Raw genomic sequence first — 25,938 nt, forward strand, 5'->3', positions numbered from 1 at the left:
AAATCATATGTATATATCTGAAGAAAAACAAATGCATTTAAATTCATTTAAATAAACAAACAATGTTTAAATTGCCCATTAGCTCACATGAAAGCCAAGCAGGTCAAAGTCTAGAAAGGCTGTACAAAAAGTGAATACAGACATGCACAAATGTGGCCCCATAGAAGGTGTTTAGACCAAGAAGGAAGAACAACCCCACCTCTACTTACCTGGAAGTAAGGCCAACTGAGTAGACATATCTGGGATTTAACTATAAGCCCTCAATCCACCGAGCCTTTCTAAGTGCACAAATAGGCCCTATTGGTGTAGCCCATAGTACTTCCAGGAAAGTACTTCTGCTGTTCTGCACCAGAAGCTGTTCAAATACAAGACTTGATGCAGCACCAGAAAAGAGATGTTAAAAACAAAGTTACTATGTCCTTCTGAAATCTTCCTGCATGCTTCTCTGGGGCAGGAGCACTATACTGAAAATGGACTGACCTTGCTTCTTTGGTGCCCTGGAGAATGTGCCTTTCACCACTTTGCAATGGGTGTTGTCTCCACCACACACGCCACACTTGTCCTCTTGCTTTGACGAGCCAATTACCTTGTCACAGCCAACTTTCTGCAAAGAATGAAAAGCAATTACTCCTGCTTGTAAGAGCCTGCATTTTCCTCCAGGTTTTCTTTTCACCAGACAAAGATATAATAAACAGCACATTTGTCTCTTCCTAAAAGGGCATGTTGATATCCACATGAGTTTTTATAATGACATTTCACCTTGATAAATTGGTTTCTAACTGCTTGCTTAACTGAACTCTGATATTAATTCATTATCAAAGGATTTCAAGTACATGTTGCTATTCAGGATTTGAGCATATTGCAGGCATTTAATCCAATTCACATAAATATTTGGCAATTCATGCTCAGAAAATAACACTGAAGACAACAGTACACATTTCTCCACATGAAGAAATGGCACTCCAGAAATGAATGCGGCCTCTAGTCATACACTATGGCGAAGAGCCCCAGTACAAAGACCTCCAGGCAACAGACAACAGAATGTTTTGGTGTTTCTTTTCCAATAGCTAAGAGGAGATTAAGAAGCCATTTAGAGGTCTAGTAGATGGACAGAGAAGCTAATAAAATCTTGCATATGTGTGACATTCTCATGCACATGTGACTGTGGCTTGCAACCACTGTGTTTTCCTGAAAAGAAATCAAGTTAGTTGTATGCTCAAGAGCCTTCTCTAATTAGATACTGAATTCAGTTTGCAAAGGTACTAGGCATGGCTGAACGGTTATCAGCCCAATTCCAAACCCAACTCCATCCTTCTTAGGCAGGTAACTTTTCAGAGACTCTAGTAAAACAATGACGCATGGCATGATTGATTTTTAGTAAACTTCAGTGATTACACTTAAAATGACTACTTATTTGTAGATGCGTCATGGAGAAAAGTGTCCCATTGAAATATTAATATTATACTCATTCTTGCAAATAAGAAACTGGAAAAAGGAATTAATGCCACCACTTACCAGGCACTCCCCTCGCACACAGATACTATGAGGATCCTTATATGAGCACCTTGTTCCATCATGCACCAGTCTTTTCATATACACAACATCATTAGTTTCCTTGGACTCACAGTAGAGATGGCACCTTTCTTTGGCTACAAGGGAAAAGAGTCCTGTGATTTATCTCTTCAACTGATGGTTCTTATCTGATCAGACTGCAGAAGGCAATTCAGATAAAATAATGATCTACGAATAAAAATGTGCAGATTTCCAAAGATTCCAATCAACCCACTAGCAGTAGAATTTAGATCCATGTAGAAGGGTTCCCACTAAGTTCAGCAGAAGTGGACCACACCAAGGTTACCAGACATCCCTGTTTCCCGGGGACAGTCCCCAGATTTACAAATCAGTCCCCTGACAAAATCCATCTATTTAGCGGGAAGTTGAAAAGTGTCCCCGGATTAATTGAAAAAAAATCTGGTAACCTTAGACCACACTCAAGATCATAAATATGTGTATGGCTGTTTATAGAGTACCTGATCAATTTGGCAACCCACTAAAGCAAATTTATATCCACTTTTTTGACGTGCCATTGCAGTAGTGTATGCTTATGCATACTTTATGCACAAAATTCAAAGTAGGTGCCAAGTAATGTATGAACACAGGAGCTGACGACGTACCCACCCTCTCCAAATGCAGCTGAGACTTTTGGCAGAATAACCAATGGGTGGTAATATTTTCTATACACTGGAAATTACAGTCTTCAAATATGGCAGACTGGAACCAAGGCCATTAACAAAGCAATAACACGAAGAAGGAGGAGGAGGAGGAAGAGGAGGAGAAGGAGGAGAAGAAGAAGAAGTGGTGTACTAACCATCACTATGCTCATATGCAAGCCAATGGTGCTTCTTGTTCTGATATTCAAAATAAGGATCCCACTGTTTGCACTGCTCCTCTCTGAAATCTTCATTATCTTTAGGACAATCGTTTGTGCTGCAAAGCTGGAACTCATAGCTTGGTCCAAAACATGTACGACCTCCATTAGCTGGGCTAGGAATAAGAACAAAACCAGATTAATAAATAATATCACGTCAGTGACACTTATAAAATTATCTTATTACTAATGAATTCATATTTGGAGCCTGAGAGATCAACTGCAGGAGTAGATTGGCTCCTTCCACTGAAATTAACAGAGACAACTCTACAAAAGCAAGCTACATGTGGAGATCTTGAATCACAACAGTGTTGAAATCAATGGGACCTATATATATCTGGTCCCACAGATTTCAGTAGCAGTAAAAAAAAATACTTAGGGTGGAATTCAGCATCACACTCTTCCAGTTGTTCCATCTGCACATGCATTGAAAGACTTCCATTTGCACAATGGGGCTTCTATTGTGTAAGCTTCCGCTTACACAATGCACATGTGCTTCTGCTGCTGGTGCTGGATAGTTAAATGCCACCCTTAATCTCTTCTCTTCTCTTCTCTTCTCTCTCCTTGGTAGTATGACCAAATACCAGGAAAAGCTTTCACTTAATGGCTTCAGTCCCGCAAGTACCTAATCCTGCATGCACATAGGTAGGGCAGTTCTGCACCGCCGTGGTCCCAACAACAGAATTGCTGCCACTTACTGCGCTTGACTCCCCAGTGTGGCTGCACAGCCCACACCTCACCTCTGCCCATTCTGCTAAAGGCCACAGGTGTTGCTGTTGGGAGAGCAATGACATGGGTAGCCATCCCCACCCCATGCCACTCGCTCCTGGTCGTCAGCTTGCTTAGGTCCAACTTACTGTGGGTTGTCGCATTGCCGTGTTCTGAATTTCACTCCCGTTCCACAGGTTCGAGAACAGGAACCAAATTTACTCCATGCCCCCCAGTTTCCATCTTGCTTCAAGATATCTGGAGTTAACCAGATACAGTGACCTTTAAAACAATGCTAAAAAGAGAAAAGCATACGTGGATGCATATTTTCACAATGAGTCACATTGCACAGCAAAGTTGTCTTAGTTTTTGGACACAGACTGAAAGCTCCTCAGTCTACATACTATTGCGAACACTGGAATATGATGCAATATCCTCATTCACAGCTTTAGAATAGATGATTCTTTACCTGCCTAGAATAAATGATAGGTTTCTCACACATGCATGTAACTCACTGGGCAAAACAACCACTCAGCTATACATGTAAACAGTTTCAACTGAAAAATATTGGAACAGATTGGATGATTCTTCTTGCCCAAACTGGCCCGTGGAATGGAGAACACACCTGCTTTCCCCAAATACATGACCTAACTGTCCTTCCTTTGATGTCCTCTCATATCCACAGAGAGATTGCAAGTTTCAATACAGCCTAGGTGCAAGTTTGGGCATACATGCCTGGCCATGTTGCTTCCCCTGTGTGGGGACACAGCAGGAAGGGCAGATATGTCAGAAAGGGGGGGCAGGTGAGTTCATCCTACAATCCACACAATGGGCTAGATTGGTGGGATAGTATCAATCTGTCCCATTATATTTGAGATGATGAAAAGCAATACCAGATACTAGATTTCTGGTGAATCCCTTACACCAATGTTACGTCAGCTTCTTCTACCCCCACTATCAGGCACAGTACGTCCCTGAATGTCAGTGGCACAGGAAACCACAAGTAGGGAAAGTGCTGTAGCCCTCAGGTCCCCCTCACTGAGTTCCAATAGGCACCTGACTGGCCACTGTGAGAACAAGATATTGGCTTCAATGGGCCATTGGCCTGACCCAGCAGGGCTCTTGTTATGTTCCAGCTGAAGCAATAATATTACCAAAACGTATTTGGATTTTAATTTAATTCATGCCAATATTTCAAGAAGTAAAACTTAGGCTTTGTGTTTGTGAATATTGCATTTAATAATAATAATAATAATAATAATAATAATAATAATAATAAACAATTCCAGTTCATGGGTCTTAATGGTTCCTGTCAGCATGGGGAGCTGGGCATGCGCACAACAGACAGATGGCCAGAGCAACAAGTGCAATCATTCACTTGCTCTTCCTAGTAATGAACTCCACAACAAATGTTATTCAGCTTAACCAGCCTTCAGATCTAGGCATTTGGCAGGCACTGTATGCAAAGCATATGGCTAAACACCCACTGCCAACAAAAACAAAGGAGAAGGGTTTATAAAGTAAAATCTCCCTTAAGCATAAAATGGTGACTAGTGTAACAGAGAAATAGTGGGAATGCTGCCAAATATTAACCCGTAAAGGGAGAGAAAGGCTACAGTTGGTAGAACTGTGACAATGAAAAAACTGTCTGTGACATGGGGGATCAGTAATCGATAAAAAAAAAAGTAAAGGAGGCACAGGGTGTTCAGAGTGGCTCTTCAGTGTGCCAGTAAGATATTCCAGGTCAAAATATAATTAAGTGAAAGCTGTATCTCACGTTGGAATCGTTTTTTAAAATACTAATATTTGGTCTCCCAGGAGATGTTCACACAAGATCCATTGCCAATTCACACAACATTATTTCCAGAAATGAGATAACTTCTTTTGGTCACCCCCACAACTTGAAAGATGAAGAAACATCTAGCGGGAATGTTTCATGCATACTGTTTCCTCCCTCGATTTTCTTGTGAACCGGAACGGAGATTGCCAGTGGCAATGAGAGAAATTCCAACAATCAACCAGTTCCAGAAGTATCCAGTCATGGGAGTCGATGGAAGGAGCAACCCAGGATTTGAAATAAGGAGGAGAACCATGGGGAGGGCATATGCTGATAGAAACAAATTTGGTTCTTAGTGGCTGACCATTATAAGAGACGCAGTAAGCAGACACAGTGATTCCATCATCATCATCATCATCATCATCATTACTTAAATTACTAGTCTCATAGTTCCTTTTCTTTTGCAGATCTTTTGCAGTAAGGAACTATTTTTTAAAAATGGAAAAATCTTGTGGCACCTTAAAAACTAGCACATTTTATTATGGCGTAAACTTTCATGGACTTGAGTCCAGTTCATCATATGTTTGAAGTGTTTTATTGAGTTACAGGCAGTGGAGAATGCCCCGCCCACTTCAGTCTGTCTTCTTACTTACAACCAATTAGGAAGCGGCTCTGCTTGTCACTGGTTCTGGCTCTACCCGTCATTGGTTTGGGTTCTGCCTACTGTTGGGTCTCCCTATCTTCTGCTCCTCCAGTTCCACTGGGCACCAGATACTGCTGGCTGCAGTATTAAATGTTGTGACAGGGGCTGTGGCAGCGGATGTGAGGGAAAGAGTTCTAAGCAGAGGGAAATGAAATGCAAGAAGTACCGGTAGTACAGATAGAATTCTGGGAGTTGTAGTTTGTTAAGGGTGCTGAGAGTTGTCTATTCCTCTCCCAGAGCTTCAGTTTGTAGAGTGGTTTAACAACCAAGCCCTCTTCACAAGGAACTATGCGAACTGTAGCTCTGTGAGACGATTAAGGGTCTCCTAATAACTCTGTATAGTTAAAGCTATGGTTTTCCAAGTAGTGATGTATGGAAGTGAGAGCTGGACCATAAAGAAGGCTGATCGCCGAAGAATTGATGCTTTTGAATTATGGTGCTGGAGGAGACTCTTGAGAGTCCCATGGACTGCAAGAAGATCAAACCTATCCATACTGAAGGAAATCAACCCTGAGTGCTCACTGGAAGGACAGATCGTGAAGCTGAGACTCCAATACTTTGGCCACCTCATGAGAAGAGAAGACTCCCTGGAAAAGACCCTGATGTTGGGAAAGATGGAGGGCACAAGGAGAAGGGAGCGGCAGAGGACGAGATGGTTGGACAGTGTTCTCGAAGCTATGAACATGAGTCTGACCAAACTGCGGGAGGCAGTGGAAGACAGGAGTGCCTGGCGTGCTCTGGTCCATGGGGTCACGAAGAGTCGGACACGACTAAGCAACAACAACAATAACTCTTAGTGCCCTTAACAAACTACAGCTCCCATAATTCTTTTTTTTGGGGGGGCAGCCATTACTTCATAGTGTTTTAAATGTATGGTGTGAATGTGACCTCTGTACATCCACAACATACTTATGCACTGACAGGACTGGATAACCCCATTGCATCTGTTAATCTGCTAAAGAATGGTTGCCAGTGAAGGCTGTAGCAACAGAAAAGGCTGTGGCAGCCAGTGCAAATTAATTCTCTTGGAGAGTCCAAGATTCTCTGTCTCTGTGGTGACTAACACAGCACATATTTATCCATCTGACTCCTGTCTGGGAGAAGCTGAGGTCAGCTTTCTCAGTGGGAAATCATCTGGACTGGACTGATTGACTCTGGAGAACATTTTTTTTTCTTGGTTAATTTCCTTTGCAGTATCTTTTTATTTAATTCCCTAGCTATTATGAAAAAAAATCCCAAAAGGACTTGTGGGAACCCACAAAGAAATGCAATGGGATGGGGCGGGGAAGAATAATTTTATTACTTTGCCTCAGGGCCCTGGTCCTCTTTTCTGCAATGAATCAGTTGTTGGAGGGGAACCTGGATTTAGTTCAGGATACATTTTCTCTGAGCCTAATCCCTTCCCAAAATGGCTGTGTCAAAGGGAAAGAACAAAGGCCAAGTCCCCACTTTGCCTCAAAAACAATCACCTGGAAGGAGGGAACTGGCTTCACAGATGATGCCCCCAAAGGGTGCTCTGTTCCTGAAATTAATTACTCTCAGAAACCCTGAGCTTATTTCAGAGCAGCAAGGAGGGCTCAGCCTTCCTCCATCGCCAAAGTGACTGGGTGCAGGGAAGAAATGGTAGGAAACTAATGGGCAGGAAGACTCTGGAGACGACAGCGCCATGTTTGAGAGCTCTTGGAAATGGAATCAGCTTCTCCAGAGTCTTCCTGCCCACTGGCTCCTAGAGTTAGATCCAGGTTTAATGATAGTTGTATTTAGGTCCCATTGTAATACTATGTGGAATCCTAGGATCACAACCAGAACTAGTATGTGGAGGAGCTGCTTCCTATGTCCCTTCAGGCAGGCTATTTCTGGCAACTTTTTTCCTCCTCTTCATACATTCCACTTTAGGCGCATACCTAAATCTACACCCAAAATGTAACATATGAATGTGACAAATATGTGTTTGAAAACACACTTACCATACGCTTTGCTACAGCTCCCTATCGAGTACAGACATGGTGGTAAACCCAGGCCTAATGTGTGAAATGGTCCCAAGTCTGAGGCATGTGACTGTCAATTCAGTGCATTTCTGTGGAGGCTGGTCCATTAAGGAGAAGTGGGCACCACTTCACCACATCAACCACAGTCTACCAACTTGCTTGCCTTCTTACTTACAACGTCCAGGAGCTGGCAGTGGCTGTCACCTTCCTCCTCCTCAGTCTCAGTGCTGCCTTTGTAGAACTGAGCAAGAAAGAGGCTAAGTACAAAACTAGAATTACTTGGCTCTGCCTGTCCTTGGCTCTGTTGGCCTACTCTTGGCCTCTCTGGCTTCCACCATACTAGTCCCAATGGATATCAAGGGTGTTCATAAATACAATTCAAAGCCCTCCCACACAGGTTCAAGAGAAGTGTTCTCATGTGCTTTTGAGAGCAATCATGTCAGTGGATGTAAACGTTAAGATCTTTAACTGCTGTTAAAGGGGGGGGGGGGGCAGTAGCTTGCTGTTTCCTTGCATGGTTGCTTTTATAAGCTTCCAGGGGCAAACTAAGTGACTTCAGCCGATGCAAATGTGTCTTAACATCATGGTTAGGAAGGACACCGCCAGTGAATTTATAGCTTGACGCAGCTGTCAAAACACATTTGTACATCTCAATAGGATAGAACTTAAAAGAACAGAAACTAAGGTCAGCCCTGTAATTTGTTCTTTTGTGGGAAGAACTGTGAATTAAAATTAAAAGGCCCACTTGGTTCTCCCCTTAGTAAATGTTCAGCACTAACAAGTGTTTGTGTTGAATTTTAAACGAAAATCAATTAAATGTTCCTCCTCTAACACACCATTGATTTTTCCTTAAAAACGCAACACTAACACTTGGGGGGGGGGGGGGAGAGAGACATCACAACATTTAATGGCTCTGTAGTCCCTACCACGTAATCCCTGTAATGTGAAAGGGCAGCATCAGGCAGTGGATAAGCCTGAACAGAAGCAACCTGACATGGACCACAAACAACCCAATTTTCACGGGATGCACACTCATCTCCTTACATTCTGCTATGTAAACACATCCTGCCTGTCACGCTAATGCAACCACAGAATGCTTCATCCACATAACTGCATTTCCAAGTTCATTGCAATTATAGCAGAATGAGTCAGGTACTTGATTCTCCCCCTGATCTTTCCATAAAACTACCCCCCTCCACACACACCTTCAGATCTCATTGTCCAGGCTAGGCCAAAGAACCCTCCTTTGTCCTTAGAAAATTATAATATGTAATTATTCAGGGCATTAGATTGCTGACAATTGGAAAGGTTAGGTGGGGATCTCTTTGTTCCATACCAGCATGAGTGGCCTGGAAGAGTTAAGACTAATAAGGGAACACTTCTGCAAGCTAGCTAAACAAAACCAACATCATAACCGCTTCTGGCACTTAATTCCTCAGCTGTTGCAAAGCCAGGATATTTCCCTGACACACCAACCATGTTTAGATTGGCTTGCACTTTAATAATGGGCACTGGGAATAGTGGTATGAAATCATGATAACGGCATCTTACTAAAATAGGATGAAATGGATCTCTCTGAAGCAACATCTTTAATTGGTTATAATTCTGTTCTCTCGTTTCCCTGACTTTATTCCAAGCAAAATATTCTGACAAAAAGAGAGTTGAGAGCTATTTACTTCCTCCATGAACACGCTCTTTTTTTTTTAGCTAAAGGTAAGTGGAAATGTGTGTGACTTGATTTCCGAAAGTGGGTGGGGTGGGTGGGGAGGAACTTGGTACTAACGAAACTAAGAAAGATATAACAGTTGGGTCTTGCAGCCATGATGCGCTAAACCTATCTGGTATTAATTAATTCGTTAATTGATTACCCTTGAACCCTACTGAGAGCAGAGCAGCTTGCATATAGATTTCAGGAGTGTTCCATGCAGGCACTGCTTGGTTGTCCGAGTGCCCATTATTGAAGTGTAAGGTGAGCCCTGGTTCAGGCAGAGGCAAATCTAGTACAGCATCCTGTTCCCACAACAGCCGACTAGACACCTATGAGAAGCCCGCAAGTGGAGTTGGAGTGCAACAGCACTCGCCCCATTTGAGATTTCCAGTACCTGCTATTCAGAGGCCTCCTGTCTCCAAAAGTGGTGACAGAACATAGCCAATGTGGCTAGTAGCTTCAACAGAAAAACAACAACAACCAACCTCCATTTTTATCCTTGCCTGTCGTTTACTTCCTGTTCTTAGTAAATTTGCATAGGATTGCAAACTAAAATTAAAACAGAAACAGTGAAAGTCACTAAGGATTTGTCATCAAGTAATATAATGATTTCTGTGCAAATAGTCAAGAAAGGTAAGAATGGAAGCCTTAAACTAATGCTGTTGTGAAAAGAAGGATTGGCATAATCAGCTGAATATGATCCTTTCATTTTAAAAATGTTTGAAGAACCCCTTAGAAGATTATAAATGCTTATTTGCCAGCACTCAACTCAGATCTTGCTAACTAGTTCTCACTGAGGTGGTCTATATCACACCTGGACTATACCATGCCAGCCTGCAGGTCCCTTACATAGAAAACTACAGATCAGGAAGAAGTGTTCTAACCTACCCTTCTGTCAGACATGCTAGCTTTCGACATACATTATATTGTATGGAAGAGTATTTAAATTAGGTATGTAAGCTCCCACCTGCAATCTGAAATGGCATTGTCTAGAAACAGGCTTATTACCACTTACAGGAGAAATATACTTGTGAAAACATGTTAGTTAAGAAAGCTACCACAAACGCACATATGCACTGCCTGACGTGCATTTTCAAGAGGCCTAGGGAAATTGTTGCCTATTTCAATGTTGGCTAAGAACATTTTACCAGCTGAGTTACATAACTTCTTATGCAATGGAAATATTGATCAGACCATTAAAAATAATAGATATTTATAGTGGACATACAAGTCTCACACTTTAACGAAGTGCAAGAGCCTTTTTTATGCCTGCTTCCACTTAAAAATATTTCAGAGAGAGATGGAATCATAGGAAAACAAAGATCTCTTGGTGGTACAAAATGCCATGAAATTCCAATTTCTTCCTGTTACACAAGAGAGAGAGAGAGAGAGAGAGAGAGTGCAATCTAGTTAACATACGGAACCCATCATCACTTTTAGGAAGCCAGAAAAAAAATCTTGCCAAAATGACACATTAGGCATAACAGCGATGAAATATTGCTACATGACGTTTTATTATATTTGAAAGACTCTTGTTGTTTTTGGCATCCGTCTGTCTCGGGAGACAACGGAGGAGTGTGCCTTTGGGGGTGAAGTTAAACTATTGGAAAGTTACAGTGCCTGCTGTGGCTGTAGGGCCTGATGTGGGAGAGACATGTTTTGTTGCAGCGGGGGCAGATGAAAGCACCCACTTCTGCTGCTGCAGATGCACCATGACTCTGAAATCATAAACCCACCAGTAAATATGTGAAAATGAAATATTAGTGCTAAAAAATGATACAATTTTTGTACTCCTTAATAAATAACTAAGCAAGTTTTTTTGTTAAATAAACAGATGATTAAAAATATAAATTGTTCAACGGGCAGATATAAAACTGAGCAGAATATGCTGGATTCATTTTCTCCTCTCCTCTCCTCCTTGGAGCACCAGTTTCCAGTTGGATGCAGATGACCATTTGCCAACCTGAAATTTACCACAGTCAGCATGAAGCCACTGAAGAGGTAGTGGGCATTTTATTTCCTACCAGAAGCAGGTGTGCAAGTAAATGGTCGTCCATATCCACTATGGACCAAGGAGCCTTCAATAAGAAAAGAAGTTTCTGGTCACTGATGAGTCATGCTGATGGGTCATTTGATGGGTCTATAGAGATTCCTTTTGAAGCAACCGGGGGGGGGAGGGTTTTCAGCTGGGACACCCGCTCTATGCAATCTCCTCCATCATGAACTAAGGCAATGTAGGAAATGCAGTTTTCCCAAGGGATACTAGCACCAGGTAGCAGCATCTTTCTCCCTCTAGCATGTTCTCGCTGGCTGCCACTGGAGCCAGAGACTAGTCTTGTAAGTGGTGCAAGTAGGAATGAAATGGAATTTAGAGGTTGTGGGAAGAAGGAACTAGGAATATAGCGGAAGGTTGGGTCACTCAAGGAAGGCCATTAAAACTGGCTTGAAAATGAGACTGAGCATTTGTCTAATCCAGGGGTCAGCAAGGCTTACTGGGCAAGGGCCGAATCACTCTCGCAGACATCTTCCGTGGGCCGGACCAGCACAGCGCGATGCCAGAAATTGTGTCTGTGCATGTCCACAGCACTGGAAATTGCTTTTGCGCATGCCCAGATGCTGAAAATCGCGCCTGTGCAGAAGCGATTTCCAGAGCTGCGGAAGAGAGTCCCTGTGCTGTGCTGGTTTAGCGCAGCGCGCGGGGACTCACCGACCAGGCAGCTTGGTTTGGGGGCAGCTTGTGGGCCGGTTAAACAGCCTTCGTGGGCCGCTTCTGGCCCATGGGCCTTAGGTTGCCTACCCCTGGTCTAATCTTTTGGGAAATAGCTTGATTTATTTCAAAGGCAATCCAGCACAAGGAGAGGTGGGTGGTGTGAGAGTTCACTCACTCTATTTCCAACCCATGGCTTATCTAGCAATAGGCAGTACAGTTATCACCTTCCCAATTATCTAACAGCTGAAAGATAAGATTCCCCACATAAACTCAACTTTTAGGTAATGTGAATGGGTATGATGAAGATGCTACCCGCCCCCCGCTTCCTCTGCAGCAGCCTAATAACATCATAAAATATGTATACATTCAGGCGTGTTGAGAATAATGCAAATGAAAAACAGAGACTTCCTGCAAGGTCAAATCTGCCATCTTGTTACACTAGCAATTCAAATATAGTTTTGTATGTTTCATTTTGTGATATTTGGCTTAGGCATATACTGTAACCCTTTCTTTGATGCACTTCAGATTTTATTTTATAGGAGCCATAATTCAGTTGTTGTTAACACATATATTTTGTGCTACAGTGCAATAGAAGAAGAAATCCCCAGGGAGAGGGAATTTTCATCACTGCATTATTATTTTTGTTCTTATTAGGCTCATTACTTCCATTTATTTGTTCTTGTCAAGAGTTGTAGTAAACTATCAGGCTTTTTATTAGACTAACTGCATAAGTGCTAATTGTTTTAAGGTGCAAAAAGAAGAAGCTTTGGTTTAGAATTCAGAAGCAATGTTTGCTTTGTTAATTTGCTCAATAAAGTGGTTGTTTAAATGTATAGATTCATTTTACAGTGAGAATGCTAAAGTCATTAATTAATAGGTGTTCAGATGGAAAGAAAAACAGACAAGGTATACACAAGGAGTTACTCTAAAGTGAACAAAAAGGCTTTGGAGCAGTCATCCCCAAACTCGGCCCTCCAGATGTTTTGGGAATACAATTCCCATCATCCCTGACCACTGGTCCTGTTAGCTAGGGATGGTGGGAGTTGTAGTCCCAAAACATCTGGAGGGCCAAGTTTGGGGATGCCTGCTTTGGAGGGTCAATTCAAACCTACAAACAGCAGCATGGAAACATGCCCACCATCCCTTGCATGGCACTGATGCACCACAGCTTGGGCCATCTACCTGAGCCAAGGTTCACTGTTGGCTCCAGCATCAGGACAATTGTGTCCAAACTTATGCAGTCCTCTGTATTATTATACAGTGGTACCTCAGGTTACAAACGCTTCAGGTTACAGATGCTTCAGGTTACAGACTCCGCAAACCCAGAAATAGTATCTCGGGTTAAGAACTTTGCTTCAGGATGAGAACAGAAATTGTGTGGTGGCGGCACGGCGGCAGCAAGAGGCCCCATTAGCTAAAGTGGAACCTCAGGTTAAGAACAGTTTCACGTTAAGAACGGACCTCCAAAACAAATTAAGTTTTTAACCTGAGGTACCACTGTACTAATTTTTCGAAATTGTTCTTCCACAACTTGTTGTGACACTTCACAAAATTCTGGTATATGCTTCTGGTGCATGTGTGACCCCCAAGTTCCACACACTGCTCATCGTTTATCTTCAGAATTATGCACACGGTTAAAACAAAAAAAAGTAAACTACTTTTGGATGAATCATATACTCTGGGTAGCCGCGAGATGGCGGACGGATGGGGATCTGACAGCTCCAGCTGAGTGCTGTCAGATTCGGCTCCACAGAGGGTCAAGGGAAGTGTGAGAGCGACATGCACCCCCAAGAAAGCCCCAGGAAGAAACCTGGGGTTTCGAGAAGTCCTGAGACTGACAACAGCAGTTCGGCAAGCTCCGGTGTCTGCCTCCGTGCTGGAAAACACAGAGTTGGGGGGGGGGGAGCTGAAAAAACCGGTCAGTTAGGCGACATCGCAACCCTGCAAAGTGAAGCTTCTGTGCCAGTCTTCTACAGTGGTTACTTCTCCAAAAAAATCCAAGCCAACAGCAAGGGTGAGGATTATTTAATTTTAATAATTCGGCAAAAATGGGTGTTTAAAAAAGAAGTCCACTCCTGTCTATGGGCATTTTATTATGCATGCGAGGCAGTTCAAATCCTTGCGACGGGGTGAGCTCCTGTTGCTCAGTCCCAGCTCCTGCCAACCTAGCAGTTCGAAAGCATGCCAAAAAGTGCAAGTAGAAAAATAGGTACCACTTCGGCAGGAAGGTAAACAGCGTTTCCGTGCGCTGCGCTGGTTCGCCAGAAACAGCTTAGTCACGCTGGTCACATGACCCAGAAAACCTGTCTGCGGACAAACGTTGGCTCCCTCGGCCAATAAAGTGAGATGAGTGCCACAACCCCAGACTTAACTGTCAGGGGTCTTTTACCTGTACTTTTAATGAGTAACAAGGATTAATGATTTCACACAGATTTTCTTTAAAAAAACTAAAAAAAACCCAATCTGGATCTTTAAAGTTTTATTTTAACAATGAACTTGACATAAACGTGAACTGAACCTGAGATGTGACTTGAACTTGGATCAGAATTTAAACCTAAAACGGATTATAAAATGCCACCACTCTCTAGTGCTCCTAGTTATTGAAGAACATAATAACATAGGAAGAGCCTGCTGGAAGAGCCAAAGGCCCATCTTGTCCAACACACTGTTCTCACAGTGGCCAACCAGATGCCCACAGGAAACCCATTGGTAGGACCTTGGTGAAACAGCACACTCCTTTCCTAGGATTCCCACCTGCGTTTCATGACGTTTCCCACTGGGACCCCATCCACACTATACATTTAAAGCAGTATCATACCACTTCAAAGAGCTGCCTTCCTCCAAAGTATCCTCGGAAGTGTCATTCATTTAGGGTGCTTAGAATTATTAGAGCCCTGTTGCTAGAATTCCCAGAGTTCCCTGGGAAGAGGGACTGAGGGGTGAACTACAGTGGTACCTCAGGTTACAGATGCTTCAGGTTACAGACCCCACTAACCCAGAAATATTACCTCAGGTTAAGAACTCTGCTTCAGGATGAGAACAGAAATCGTGCAGCAGCGGCGCGGCAGCAGCAGGAGGCCCCATTAGCTAAAGTGGTACCTCAGGTTAAGAACAGTTTCAGGTTAAGAATGGACCCCCAGAACGAATTAAGTTCTTAACCAGAGGTACCACTGTATTCTAAGAACTGTAACTCTGTGAGAGGAATAGGGATCTCAGCAAAAACATTACACTTCCCAGTATTCTTTGGAAGAAGACATTGCTGCTTAAAGCAATATGATATTACCTTAAATTTATAGTGCAGTTGGAGAGCTATGTTTTTGATCCCAAACATAATTTCTCAGAAGATCAGAAGAGATTATGGTGTTTTGCCATTTCCTTTCCTTCTTCTTATGCCTACCCCTTCACTTCATACAGTAAGGTGCTATCTTACAATATCTTACCTTTCCAGGAGCGCACATGGTTCCATCCAATGGAGGTCCTTTCTTTGTTTTGCAGAAATAAGGGTTATCGGGATGACTGCACCATAGTTGTTTGCATGGATCAAAGGTACGGAACTAGAAGTAAAGGATGCATGACCATAAGTCAACCTCTTGATTTTTACATACTAAGAATGCTCAGTTAGCAAAGGTTGTGTTGGCAAGTGAAATATATTACAGTAGACTAGCCTTATGAAGGCAGAAATAAAGGTTGCTAGATTCTGGTCAGCCAGAAGGGGACACAGAATAGTGTACACTGCTATGTAGGCTTTCAGAAGCTTTCAGAAGCCACTGTGGATCCAGAAGCGCTCCAGTGCTACATACCAGAATGTACAGAGACGTTTGAGCGCTATTTATGTCCCACCATTCCGCCTGCCACCCCAGAAGTCATAAATCTGCCAGTCATCATTAAATCAGCGTTGTCAGCATTCCATTTAAGTCAGCTCCCTGGTGCCCAACATCCTCCTCCAACAACACTGGATGGATACGGAATTAAATGAGTATTTATTCATTTATTCATAAAATGTCTAAATTACCCTTCATCCACCCAATTCCAGGCTGGTGTACAATAATAATAGCAAGCCTACTTACTATAATAATAAAGCAACGCAACATCTTTTAAAGAACAATTGAGAGAGGAAACAAAAACTAATGGCCATTAAAACAAACTGGATGAAAAATGACCCCAATATTGGATTTTGCTCAATACTATACTGGAACTATAAAGCACAGAGGATCCTACTATTAAGTACAGGCTTGGACTGTAGATCAGTGTAGGTGAATTTTGCAGTTCAACCACAGTAGACTGCCCACAAAGAAGAGCAGTAAAAGTATGAAGATTATCAGTGTTCAGGCACAAGAAAGAAGAGATCTTCCGTTCAGAGCCAGGGGAACATAGCGTTCACAATACACATCACCACAGATGTGGTTTTCATTCCAGAAATCCTTACACATAAAAGAAAGAAAAAATAGACCACACCAGCTGGAAGTTGTTTTGTTTTTTGCTTTAGTCCTCACTGTTGGAGACACACACACATCAGGGTCAGGGATTGGGGGTGGGCAGTAAATTTTTACCAGGTGCCCTAAAGACTACACCACCGAGGAGCTGATCTGGTTTTAACTAGGTCCAAACGTTCTGTTCGTTATGTGTACATGGTAAAAAGAATGCATTGGTCAATGGTCATACAACCAACACAGGAAAGCAATCTGTTTTGTGCCATGCAAATTTGCAAATGTAAATAAACACAGTTCCTCAAAATGACCTTATGTGTGCAATAAGGCAGAAACAACGGGCAAGAAAGTGATGACAGCAAGAAGGGTATATTCTTGTTTGAAGCTCTGCCTCTTCATTATCACGGTTTCACATTCTACACCCCAAGGCTAAGCAACTCAGACTGTTTCTGTATCGTCAGTTGAGTATCCCCAAACCTCTATCTAGGGGATGAAAACGACTTAGGGAGAGGCTCATTTCCTTTACAGCAGATTCATTTTTAACATTTAAAAAGTGTGACCTGCTTTAAGCCTGCAGGGACAGAACTGGTTGGAGAGCGAAATGAATGTCTAAATAGTCAGTGCATCTAACAATGAGCAGGATCCCTCCTCATGTGGGTACAGTGCCTACACATGGAGAGAACCCTATAGGGCTGTCCCCCACCCCCTTGGTGAGCATGTAGTTTGCACAATAAAGGAAGTCAAGCAATGGGAGGTGAATGCATGCAACATCCATATCCTCCACCCAGCCCCACCCCAACCCCACTCAGTCAACTAAATAGCTACGCTAAATACTTTACTGTAGTTGACCCCTCCAGATCTGGCAGCACATTGTATGTTACATAAAGCTAAGTCACAGTGCTCTTTGGAAAGTGATCAAGAGACACTTGGATACACTGATGACAGAGTAAATGCCAACACTGATGATTGAGCACCACCAAGTGGAGGGGCTTCTTTCTTGTGAGCCATCCACACGCATGGGTGCACCGGCTATAATATTTTTGATGCAGCCTGGATTTCGAGATGAACTAGGACTGCCTTTTGGGCTGGGAAACTGTCCACAGAAATATTATTCGGCTGCAAAAAAAAAAAAAAGGTCTAGAGGAAGCAGAGCATATGTCATGTACAATGTGCATCCCCTCCTGATGCTAGTATCAGGAAAGAAGGTAAAAACGAGACTCACACAGGAGCAACTGGCCCTTTTCTTATCATTTCAACAGGACATCCACAATGGGGGGTGGGGACAAAAGATGGAGGTATATTTTGGGTTGGAATCCCAAGCCGAAAGCAGACGCTATAGTGCTAAGTTAAGCCATCCTGGCAAACCTTTTTTTGAACTTGGAAATGCTGAATGGGTCATGGCAGGGACTGACATCTGCACCCCATAAGAAGCCTAGAGGCTCCCCCTATGTCTGAGCTCATGACAGGGAATCCCTGTGCATGCATGTAAGGCTGTATTTTCATAAATGAGAACAGAAGCCACTGTACAAAGTAGGGTTTGGAACTCCATTTGGGGGCACTGAAGTGGTGAAATGTGATACTCCCTCTTTACCATATTCATTCGGTTTTCAAAACTTCCTAATAAAATTAGGGCATCATAATTTCTGGATTTTCAATTTCCGAAAGCAGGATGTTTACACGGCTTTCTGCAACACCTCAGAGCTTACTATTGCGCTTTCTTTTCTGTCAGTCAGACGCATGACCCTTCTTCCGAGGCTCTAGTTTAACGGCTCTTTAAAGCCATTTCAGTGACAGCTGCAAAAAGGCCCTGGACAAGGTACAGCAAAAGTCGGTTAAGTACTCACAGCTGTGCACATCATGTAGCCCAGACCAAAATCAAAGCGGCACTGCTCGTTCATGGAGTAGTGGATTCCTGGCAGCTGAGGCAGGGAAGGCCAGTCGTGATCAAATGGATCATCACGCAAACAATCGTAGGAGCTGAAACAGGCAAAAATTACAGGCACAGATGTGAATGTGAAATTTTTACAGTGTTTGAGGTTTCGGTTCAAATTTATTCCAAGCAAAATAAAGGGCAGGTTTTCTCAGAAATGAGTTCACAAAGCACAGTTGATACCTTAGGTTATGCTGAACATGGCATTCACTATGCTAGATTTGCCTCTGAAGCTGGTCAATGTTCTGCCCATTGTTATGCCCCTAAATTGAAGGGTAAGTTTATATTCTAATTTATAGCCCTGAGAAACCATCTGAAAAGATTTTTTTTTCTTAAGTTCCTATAAGTGGGGATGAGACCATTTCTTTCTGTATAATTTTTTTTATTCTTCATGTTTTTATTGTTTGTTGTTGGAGTCATCTGTTTAATAAATAAACAAAGCAATTAACTGATGCTGTTCCCCCTTTCTTTTAAACTCTATTACAATTATTGCTACTTCATTATGTTGTTTAACATTTTATATTTGGCTTTGTATTTGTTGTCTTATGCTGGTTAGGAATTTTTAAAAAAAATCTTTTCTGCTAAGGCTGTAATAAATAATGTGTTTGAAAACAAAGTAGGGATAAGGACAAAAGCTTTAATTACATTTCCATTTGTGAAATTTGTGCCAGCACTGTGTCTTTTAAGGAAAAGTTTAGGAGGAAAGGGCAGTGCGATCATCCAAGAATATTGACTGCCAAGCTTCACAAATAAATGATTCTGTGCCTGAGCCAGGAGTACATACATATAAGAAGCCAGGGCTCTTTTTGGCCTTTTGCTTTCTTAAGCAAACTCAGGTCTGTTTCACTGTTACATTTTTACTTTCTACCTGAAACTTTCCCTATAGGTTTCCTTTCTAGGCTGAGGGGGGCAACAGGATTTGCCAGAAGCCTTGCTAAGCCAGCAGAATGCCATATACGCAGCCGCCATGACAGGTATGCCAACAGGGTGGCTGAAATGGAGTCAATCTGTGGGTGGCTTGGGGTGGTGTTGGAGAACAGCACACATATGCACCATATCCCATAACCCTTCATCCCACCCTCATGCCTACTGGTACTTTACACTAGCTGTAGACCTAACAAAAAGGATTTCCTTCCCATTGACTTAAACAGGAGGAAACCGTTTTTAAAAACAGTTGACCCTATGTTGATGATTGTTCCACCCACGTCACCATGACAGAACAAAGGATATGGGATAGCTCAGCATATGTTCACAGCACAGCAGGGAATAGGCCATGTGGCAGGAAGCTATGGAACTGGTGAAGGGAAACAGGGTAAGAGGACACTTTTGTACACAACAGCCTGGCCTCACAGCACACTTGGGAACTTGAGCACACAGCTAAGACCCCTCTGCCTAGAACCTCACCTTGGTACTCCAGACACACCGAATAGCTGAATGGTATTGGTGTCATAAAGGACACTGCTCCTCTTACCCTGCTGTCTGTCAATCACTGTCCAAGGTCCTGCTGGGGCAATTAGTTGTCAAAGCCAAACATGAGTGTCTTCCCTTTCCCAGATGCTGTTCAGTAAAGATTTTGGTATTGCCACAAGTGTTGTTTCTTGAGGATCCCTTTCCCACTCCCTAGTATGATCTGGCTTCAGCTGCCTGTAGGATGGATTTCTGAAGTGGAATGGGGGCAATTCACCCTACTATAAGGTATTTTCGTATGCTATTTTCTCAAATATATGTGTCTTTATGCACACTTTACCCTTGTATATGCATTTTTGTACACATTACTTGGTTGGAGAATTGCATTGCAAATTCAGAAATATGCAAATTTTGAAGGATGGCTGGGTTTTTAGTTGTTGTACTGTTTTGGAATATTAATCATGTTCCTATTATTATTATTATTATTATTATTATTAATTTTTTTAAATGCCCTCCACAGTGTCACAAACAAAACTAGGAAATCAATTAGTGCTAATGGCACATCCACTGCAAAGCTTTGTTTTGCTCTTCAGTTCTGCTGGTTTCTAGAAGGAATGAAAATAAGGGAAGAAATATTATGGGACGTAGCTTATAGAGATTAAAAAGGAAGACTGAAGGAGAAAAATGTATCAAGGTGACTTACAAAGCACAAAGTCAATAAAAATCCCTCAAAACAAGTAAGCAGATAACAATTCTAACCTTGACAAGGAGAATAAGCACATTTTAAAAAAATCAAGCAATATAAGATAGTAGAAAAATTATAGTGTATTTTCTAAAAGCAAGTTTCCATAAAGGACATTGTATATTTTTCAAATGGCCAGTAAGAGACACACCCTGACATGCATCAATCTTCTTCTATATAGGAGAAGACTCCATTGAGTCTTTGAGGGTGGAACTACATATTGCATTAGCAAATGTGTTTCCAAACTTGTCCTGGGAATGTCCAAAGTCATCCCTCCTTCCTCACCTCTGCTCCACACTTCTAGTTGATTCATTTCAAATACTAGTGAATAGAGAAAACAATAGATTAAAATAGTCTGGGAGGTCAGATGCAGGGAAGGAGTACAGAGGAAGAATCTGCCTCCACTTCACTGATTTCTCCTGTACATGCTCACCTCTATAACTGCCTTAATGTTAGAGGGCAAACATTTTCCTTGCAGTTTATAGTTTCACCATAAGCAAGAGCATGGCCCTTTATGCACATCTTCATAAGAATGGAGGGAAGAGGGAGAGACACTCTCTAAGACTTGCAGTCCCAGGTCATGAAGGACTTCATAGCTCAAACTGCATCCTGACAAGGAACAGATGAATTGTTGGTGGCCAGGCCTCAGTTGAGTTTCTCCCTTCTTGACAGAGCAAGTATGTGGTTTGCAGGTACTCTTAGGTCAAGCAATGCTCCTGAAATCTCTAGGAGTAACTGTAGCCAGAAGTGAATCTTCATAGCTGTCTGCACCACCTCCTTGAGATAGTAACCTCCAATTTCAGTTGCTGTAATATAGGCCTGCTCTCAAAGGTGGTCCAGAATTTTCTGCAGCCCACTTGTTAAGTGGGGCTTAACTTGTTGGGGTTGGGCTATAGGGAGCATGTGTTGGCGATTCTTCATTTTGTTGTTAAGCCTGATTCAATGTATTGGTTATGACCTTTAAACTTCTAAATGTCCTAGGCTCAGCAAACCTATGGGAGCATCTCCTTCCATATGAACCTGTCATGCTGTTTAGATCTGACAATGAAGATTTGCTCCAAAATTCATTCTACATTAAATAATATCTACAACATTCTATACCACCAGTTGATGCTTCAGAACTATCTTCAAGAGCAGTGTATTACAATAGTCAATCATCAAAGTTACAAACGCATGGTGGGTAATTATCTTTCACAATATCCCCTCCATACCTTTGTTTCATCTTCAAAAGTCAGCACCATCCATTCATATGATCAAAGGATCATTTTGTTTCTGTTCTTTCTTACTAAGAAGAAGAAGAAGCTGGGGCATGTTCGCTTTATGTAATGAAATGTAGCTTTAAAAAAAGATACTGGCATTGTACAAAACTCACATTCATTCCTGTTTATTTTAATCTGTTCTTGCCAGAAGCCACTCCTTAAAATATTGCTGAAAGAGAACTGAGAAAAAGCTGGTGCTGAACTCTGAGAAAATACTTTTTTTTTAAATTGTTGCCCCATGTACAAAAATTTACAGCACATGCCTATCCAGGTCTACTCAGATGTGCATTCCATTGAGTTCAATGCAGCTTACTCCCAAGTCAAGTGGGGTTAAGACTGCAGCATTTATTTATTTTATAGCTCTTATACCCATTCCCCAACGAAAAATAGTTCCCATATTCCTAGCAGGATTGTTTTCTTTTTAAAAAACCCAAGACTTGATTGAATGGTGGTCTATAAACACTGCACTTAGAATTTCACTCACAACCTCACAGGTTCCCACTTCATCAGTATACTCACTGGAGGTATCGGGTCAACTCCTGCTGACTGCATCGAGACCAGTGGAAGCGGTGGAAGGCAGCCTGCACAAGAGGGGCCATTATGCTTCCCATCCGGACTTCGTCCCCGCACCTGTTTCCTTGGCCATCATGTTCCATGCCTAAACTAGAGGAAAAGGTAGCACAACAAAGCCTGTTAAAGAAGTCTTACTCCTTATCGTTTTAATAGAATGGTGGAGTTGGAAAGAGCCTTGGAACCAGGATCTGCAATAAAGGATATGACTACCAGCATCCCTGGCAAGCCTGTAAATGGAGACAAAGCTCAGGAGCAGCAGCAGGAAGCAAGGAGCAGCTGCCATGAATCTGGCCTCCAGGCACTTCTGTGTACTGGGATGGTGAGCAAGGTAGCAGCATCACCTGGCCAGCTTCCTGGCTGCCTTCCTCTCGCCATGCTCCAGATTTTCCATGTCTATCTTAAAATATGGCATACATAACAAGACACAATATTCCAGATGCAACCTCACTAGTACAGAATACAGTGGAAGTAGTTTAATTTAATTTTATTACATTTACATCCTGTCCTTCTTCCATCATGGCAAGGTTCCCACATTGTCACACACCCAGAGACTGACCAGACCCAGACCTGCTCATCATATTCCTGCAGACTATACTGTAGCATGCATACACCTGGGGCCCACACCCTTCTGATAATGCAGCCTATGATTAAATTAGCTTTTGAGTAGCCCCACTGTTATGCTGGCTCATGTCCAACTTCTGAAGTCTGTCCTTAATTACTTTTCCCATCATGTTTCATTTAATTTTTTCTTATATTCTACTCTTTCTTTGAGAAGCTAAGAGCAGCTTACATGGCCTGTCAATGACCTCCCACCCAGGCACTAATCAGGTCCACACCCACACAGCTTGAGGAGTGCTACAGCGCTCTTGACCGGCCACTAGGCCCATTTGTCAACGAACAAAATTTGGATGAAGTTGGAGACTTCTTAAAGAGGATTTATCATTCCACCACAACACTGCAGACATACACTGTGAAGCAATATCTCATTTCCCTGTCAGAGAAATGACCTTTCATTTCCCTCCATGTTCTTTTTAGAAGAAGATTCAGGAATAAATGAAAAGAAATGCATCAAAGATATAGAGAGCCAAATCATGTGCAGATTCTTAAGAGGCTAGGAAAGTCCTCAGTAATAACTAAGAGAAGAAACAGAAAAGTGTCCACAGGCTATCCTAGTCTAATAGAAAGTGTTGAGGGAAAATGCATCTCTGAGAGTCCTTATTCTGTTGAGATACTGAAGGTATTTCATTCAGGATTAAAAATGAGGATTTACTACCACCTTCCCGCCTAATGGCATTAGGTTTCATCCATTGGGCACTGTTCTCACACAAGATCCCTTGGAACAAACATTAACATGTTTGTTGTGCAGGAAAAGTGCTTTGGTAAGCTGCGATCACATGCCCATTCCAAGGTAAGGAAATAAATCTAAAGAACCTGTCATCCACTAAACTGAACTGAGTCTACATATTGTAGGTCCAGCCTTCCAGTGTCTGCCATTGTGGGCAAATAAGAATAATGAGAAAGCTTAAGAGGCCACTGGCAGGATGCCATTTATGCACGGTGGGAGGTATTTGGTTTGATCCAGTTGCACTAGCCAATCCTAAAGGCAAATTTCTAGTGGATGAATGGTGCATGAATGGAGCCATATACCACACATAAGTGCTACTTACACATGTCCAGTTTCATGGGCTACAACAAAGGCTGAAGAGAAGCCATCTTCATGGTTAAGTGTGCAACTTCGGACTGGATGACACATGCCAGTAACTGGAGCATAGCCTATTAGGGAGAATGTGAGATATGAAAAGATACATGTAAAAGAACTCTTTAAGTATGCCAAGCAGTAGTAAGCATTCCAGCAGGTATCTTATTTAAATAAGTGGGAAATAGAGTAAACCTTTGGGGGGCGAGGGGGCAGGGGCAGATGCTCTTAGGTAAAAGGAGCCCACAATTGACAGCAATTGACTGGAACCTCCCAGGGATCGACCAGTCGATCCAGATTGACCTGCTGGACATCCCTGATCTACAAGATACAATGTTGGCTACCCTTGGTCTGTGGTTAACTGAATGGCCCCATTAAATCCTAGTGTAGGTTTGGGAAAGAGGAAAAGCAACAATGAGCTACAATTTTAAAATCATGTTGCTGGTGTTTTTTTAAGGCTCCCTAGAGAAATAACTAGGCACTCTAAGCCCAGTACTTTTGGAAATTCTTGAGTGTGAAATGGGTTCTTCAGTCAGAGTTATATTTGAAGAACTATTCATGCTTTCCAACTGAGAAATCTTGGCTGTTTCCAAAAGCACTTGCACTGTATTTTGGCTAGTCTGCTAACTTGTAAGACTTCTTTGGTTTGGTTAAGATTTAAAAGAAAATATCCCTCAAATGCCTTTGAAGCTGAAAAACAAATATGGATTAAAAAAAGTCAGAAACAACCAACAGCAGAGAAATAGCAATGGGCTAAATTTCCCCTTTAAGGCCAAATATCAGATGGTGCTAAAAGATTCGAGGGTGAGAGAAGCATGATCTAGGAGCCATACCTTTTGTGTGATGGGCTGCCCTTCAACATGGAACTTACCTTGCATACCGGAGGGACCAAAATCCTGTCTAGTGAGAAATATTGCGTGGTCATGATATTCTGCATGCCCAGTATCAGGTTTCTGTTGTAAGTAGGCCCAGCGACACACATTCTCTAAACTTTGAGAAGGGTTACCGATCTCAATCAAACTTGTGGACTAGATCAAGAAAGAAAGAAAGAAAGAAAGAAAGAAAGAAAGAAAGAAAGAAAGAAAGAGAGTTACAATTTGTTTTTTAGCCAGCCTGTCTTAGCCCAGAGCCTCTGGAATATATATGTTCACTTCAGCACGGAATTACCAATCCATTATGGTAATGGTACAATCACAAACAAAGGCCTTAGTCTTAAGCCCACTTATTTATGGATAAAAGTAATTTGTTCCCTTTTACAGTGGTGGTTACTTATCTCACAAGAAGACAGAATTGGAGTTGATCTTACACAAAGGAGACATAAATCTTCCATTTTAGATGCGTTTTGACAAAGGCATCTCATGTCTATGAAGTCAAGTGGGACTTAACAAACCAGAGGATGGAAAAAAACCACGACTAAGTGCAGTGCTTTTTTTAAAGCTCTGAGTTGCCAAACATTTTAAAGAAGGGACCACATCAAATGAATATTGTATTTTGGCTGCTTTGCTAGACACACTAATATGGGACAAAGAACAGCTTCTTATGCAATGTTTTGTACCCAATGCTGGAAAATTAAAATACATAAATGCTGAATCAGCTGTGAAAGCCACAGGCATCTTTTAATTTGTTGCTTGTATCACAAGTGTTAAATATGGCATTTATTTAACACTTCAAAAAATGATGAAGTGGGAATATATACAATTTTATACTTGGGGGTCTATACTTTACGTAAGAAGCTGCCCTAAGGCAGGGTGTGCAGGAGACTTGCAGGCTAGATTTGTGATGCCCATCCTCTAACTGCACCTATCAAAATGAAAAAGGAGTAATTCTGCATAAATTCTGTCCCCCTGCCCCAATTTAATATAAGCATAATGGATTATCCAAA

General features: G+C 42.1%; 1 protein-coding gene across 2 annotated transcripts in view; it reads right to left on the reverse strand.

Annotated features, from left to right (window-relative positions):
* ADAMTS2 (ADAM metallopeptidase with thrombospondin type 1 motif 2) overlaps window positions 1-25,938 on the reverse strand; it is a 204,244-nt gene that overhangs the window by 20,875 nt on the left and 157,431 nt on the right. For both annotated transcript variants that reach the window (XM_081900570.1, XM_081900571.1), the window contains exons 6-14: window positions 24,928-25,084; window positions 24,028-24,133; window positions 22,307-22,450; window positions 18,294-18,426; window positions 15,463-15,576; window positions 3,286-3,431; window positions 2,369-2,544; window positions 1,516-1,649; window positions 481-604 (exon numbers count right to left, since the gene is read on the reverse strand). In XM_081900570.1, the coding sequence (XP_081756696.1) occupies window positions 481-604; window positions 1,516-1,649; window positions 2,369-2,544; window positions 3,286-3,431; window positions 15,463-15,576; window positions 18,294-18,426; window positions 22,307-22,450; window positions 24,028-24,133; window positions 24,928-25,084 (1,234 nt within the window). The remainder of the gene's footprint in view (window positions 1-480; window positions 605-1,515; window positions 1,650-2,368; window positions 2,545-3,285; window positions 3,432-15,462; window positions 15,577-18,293; window positions 18,427-22,306; window positions 22,451-24,027; window positions 24,134-24,927; window positions 25,085-25,938) is intronic.

This window comes from Podarcis melisellensis (genome assembly GCF_964234715.1).
Source record: "Podarcis melisellensis genome assembly, chromosome: 2".
In the NCBI taxonomy this organism is placed as follows: domain Eukaryota; kingdom Metazoa; phylum Chordata; class Lepidosauria; order Squamata; family Lacertidae; genus Podarcis; species Podarcis melisellensis.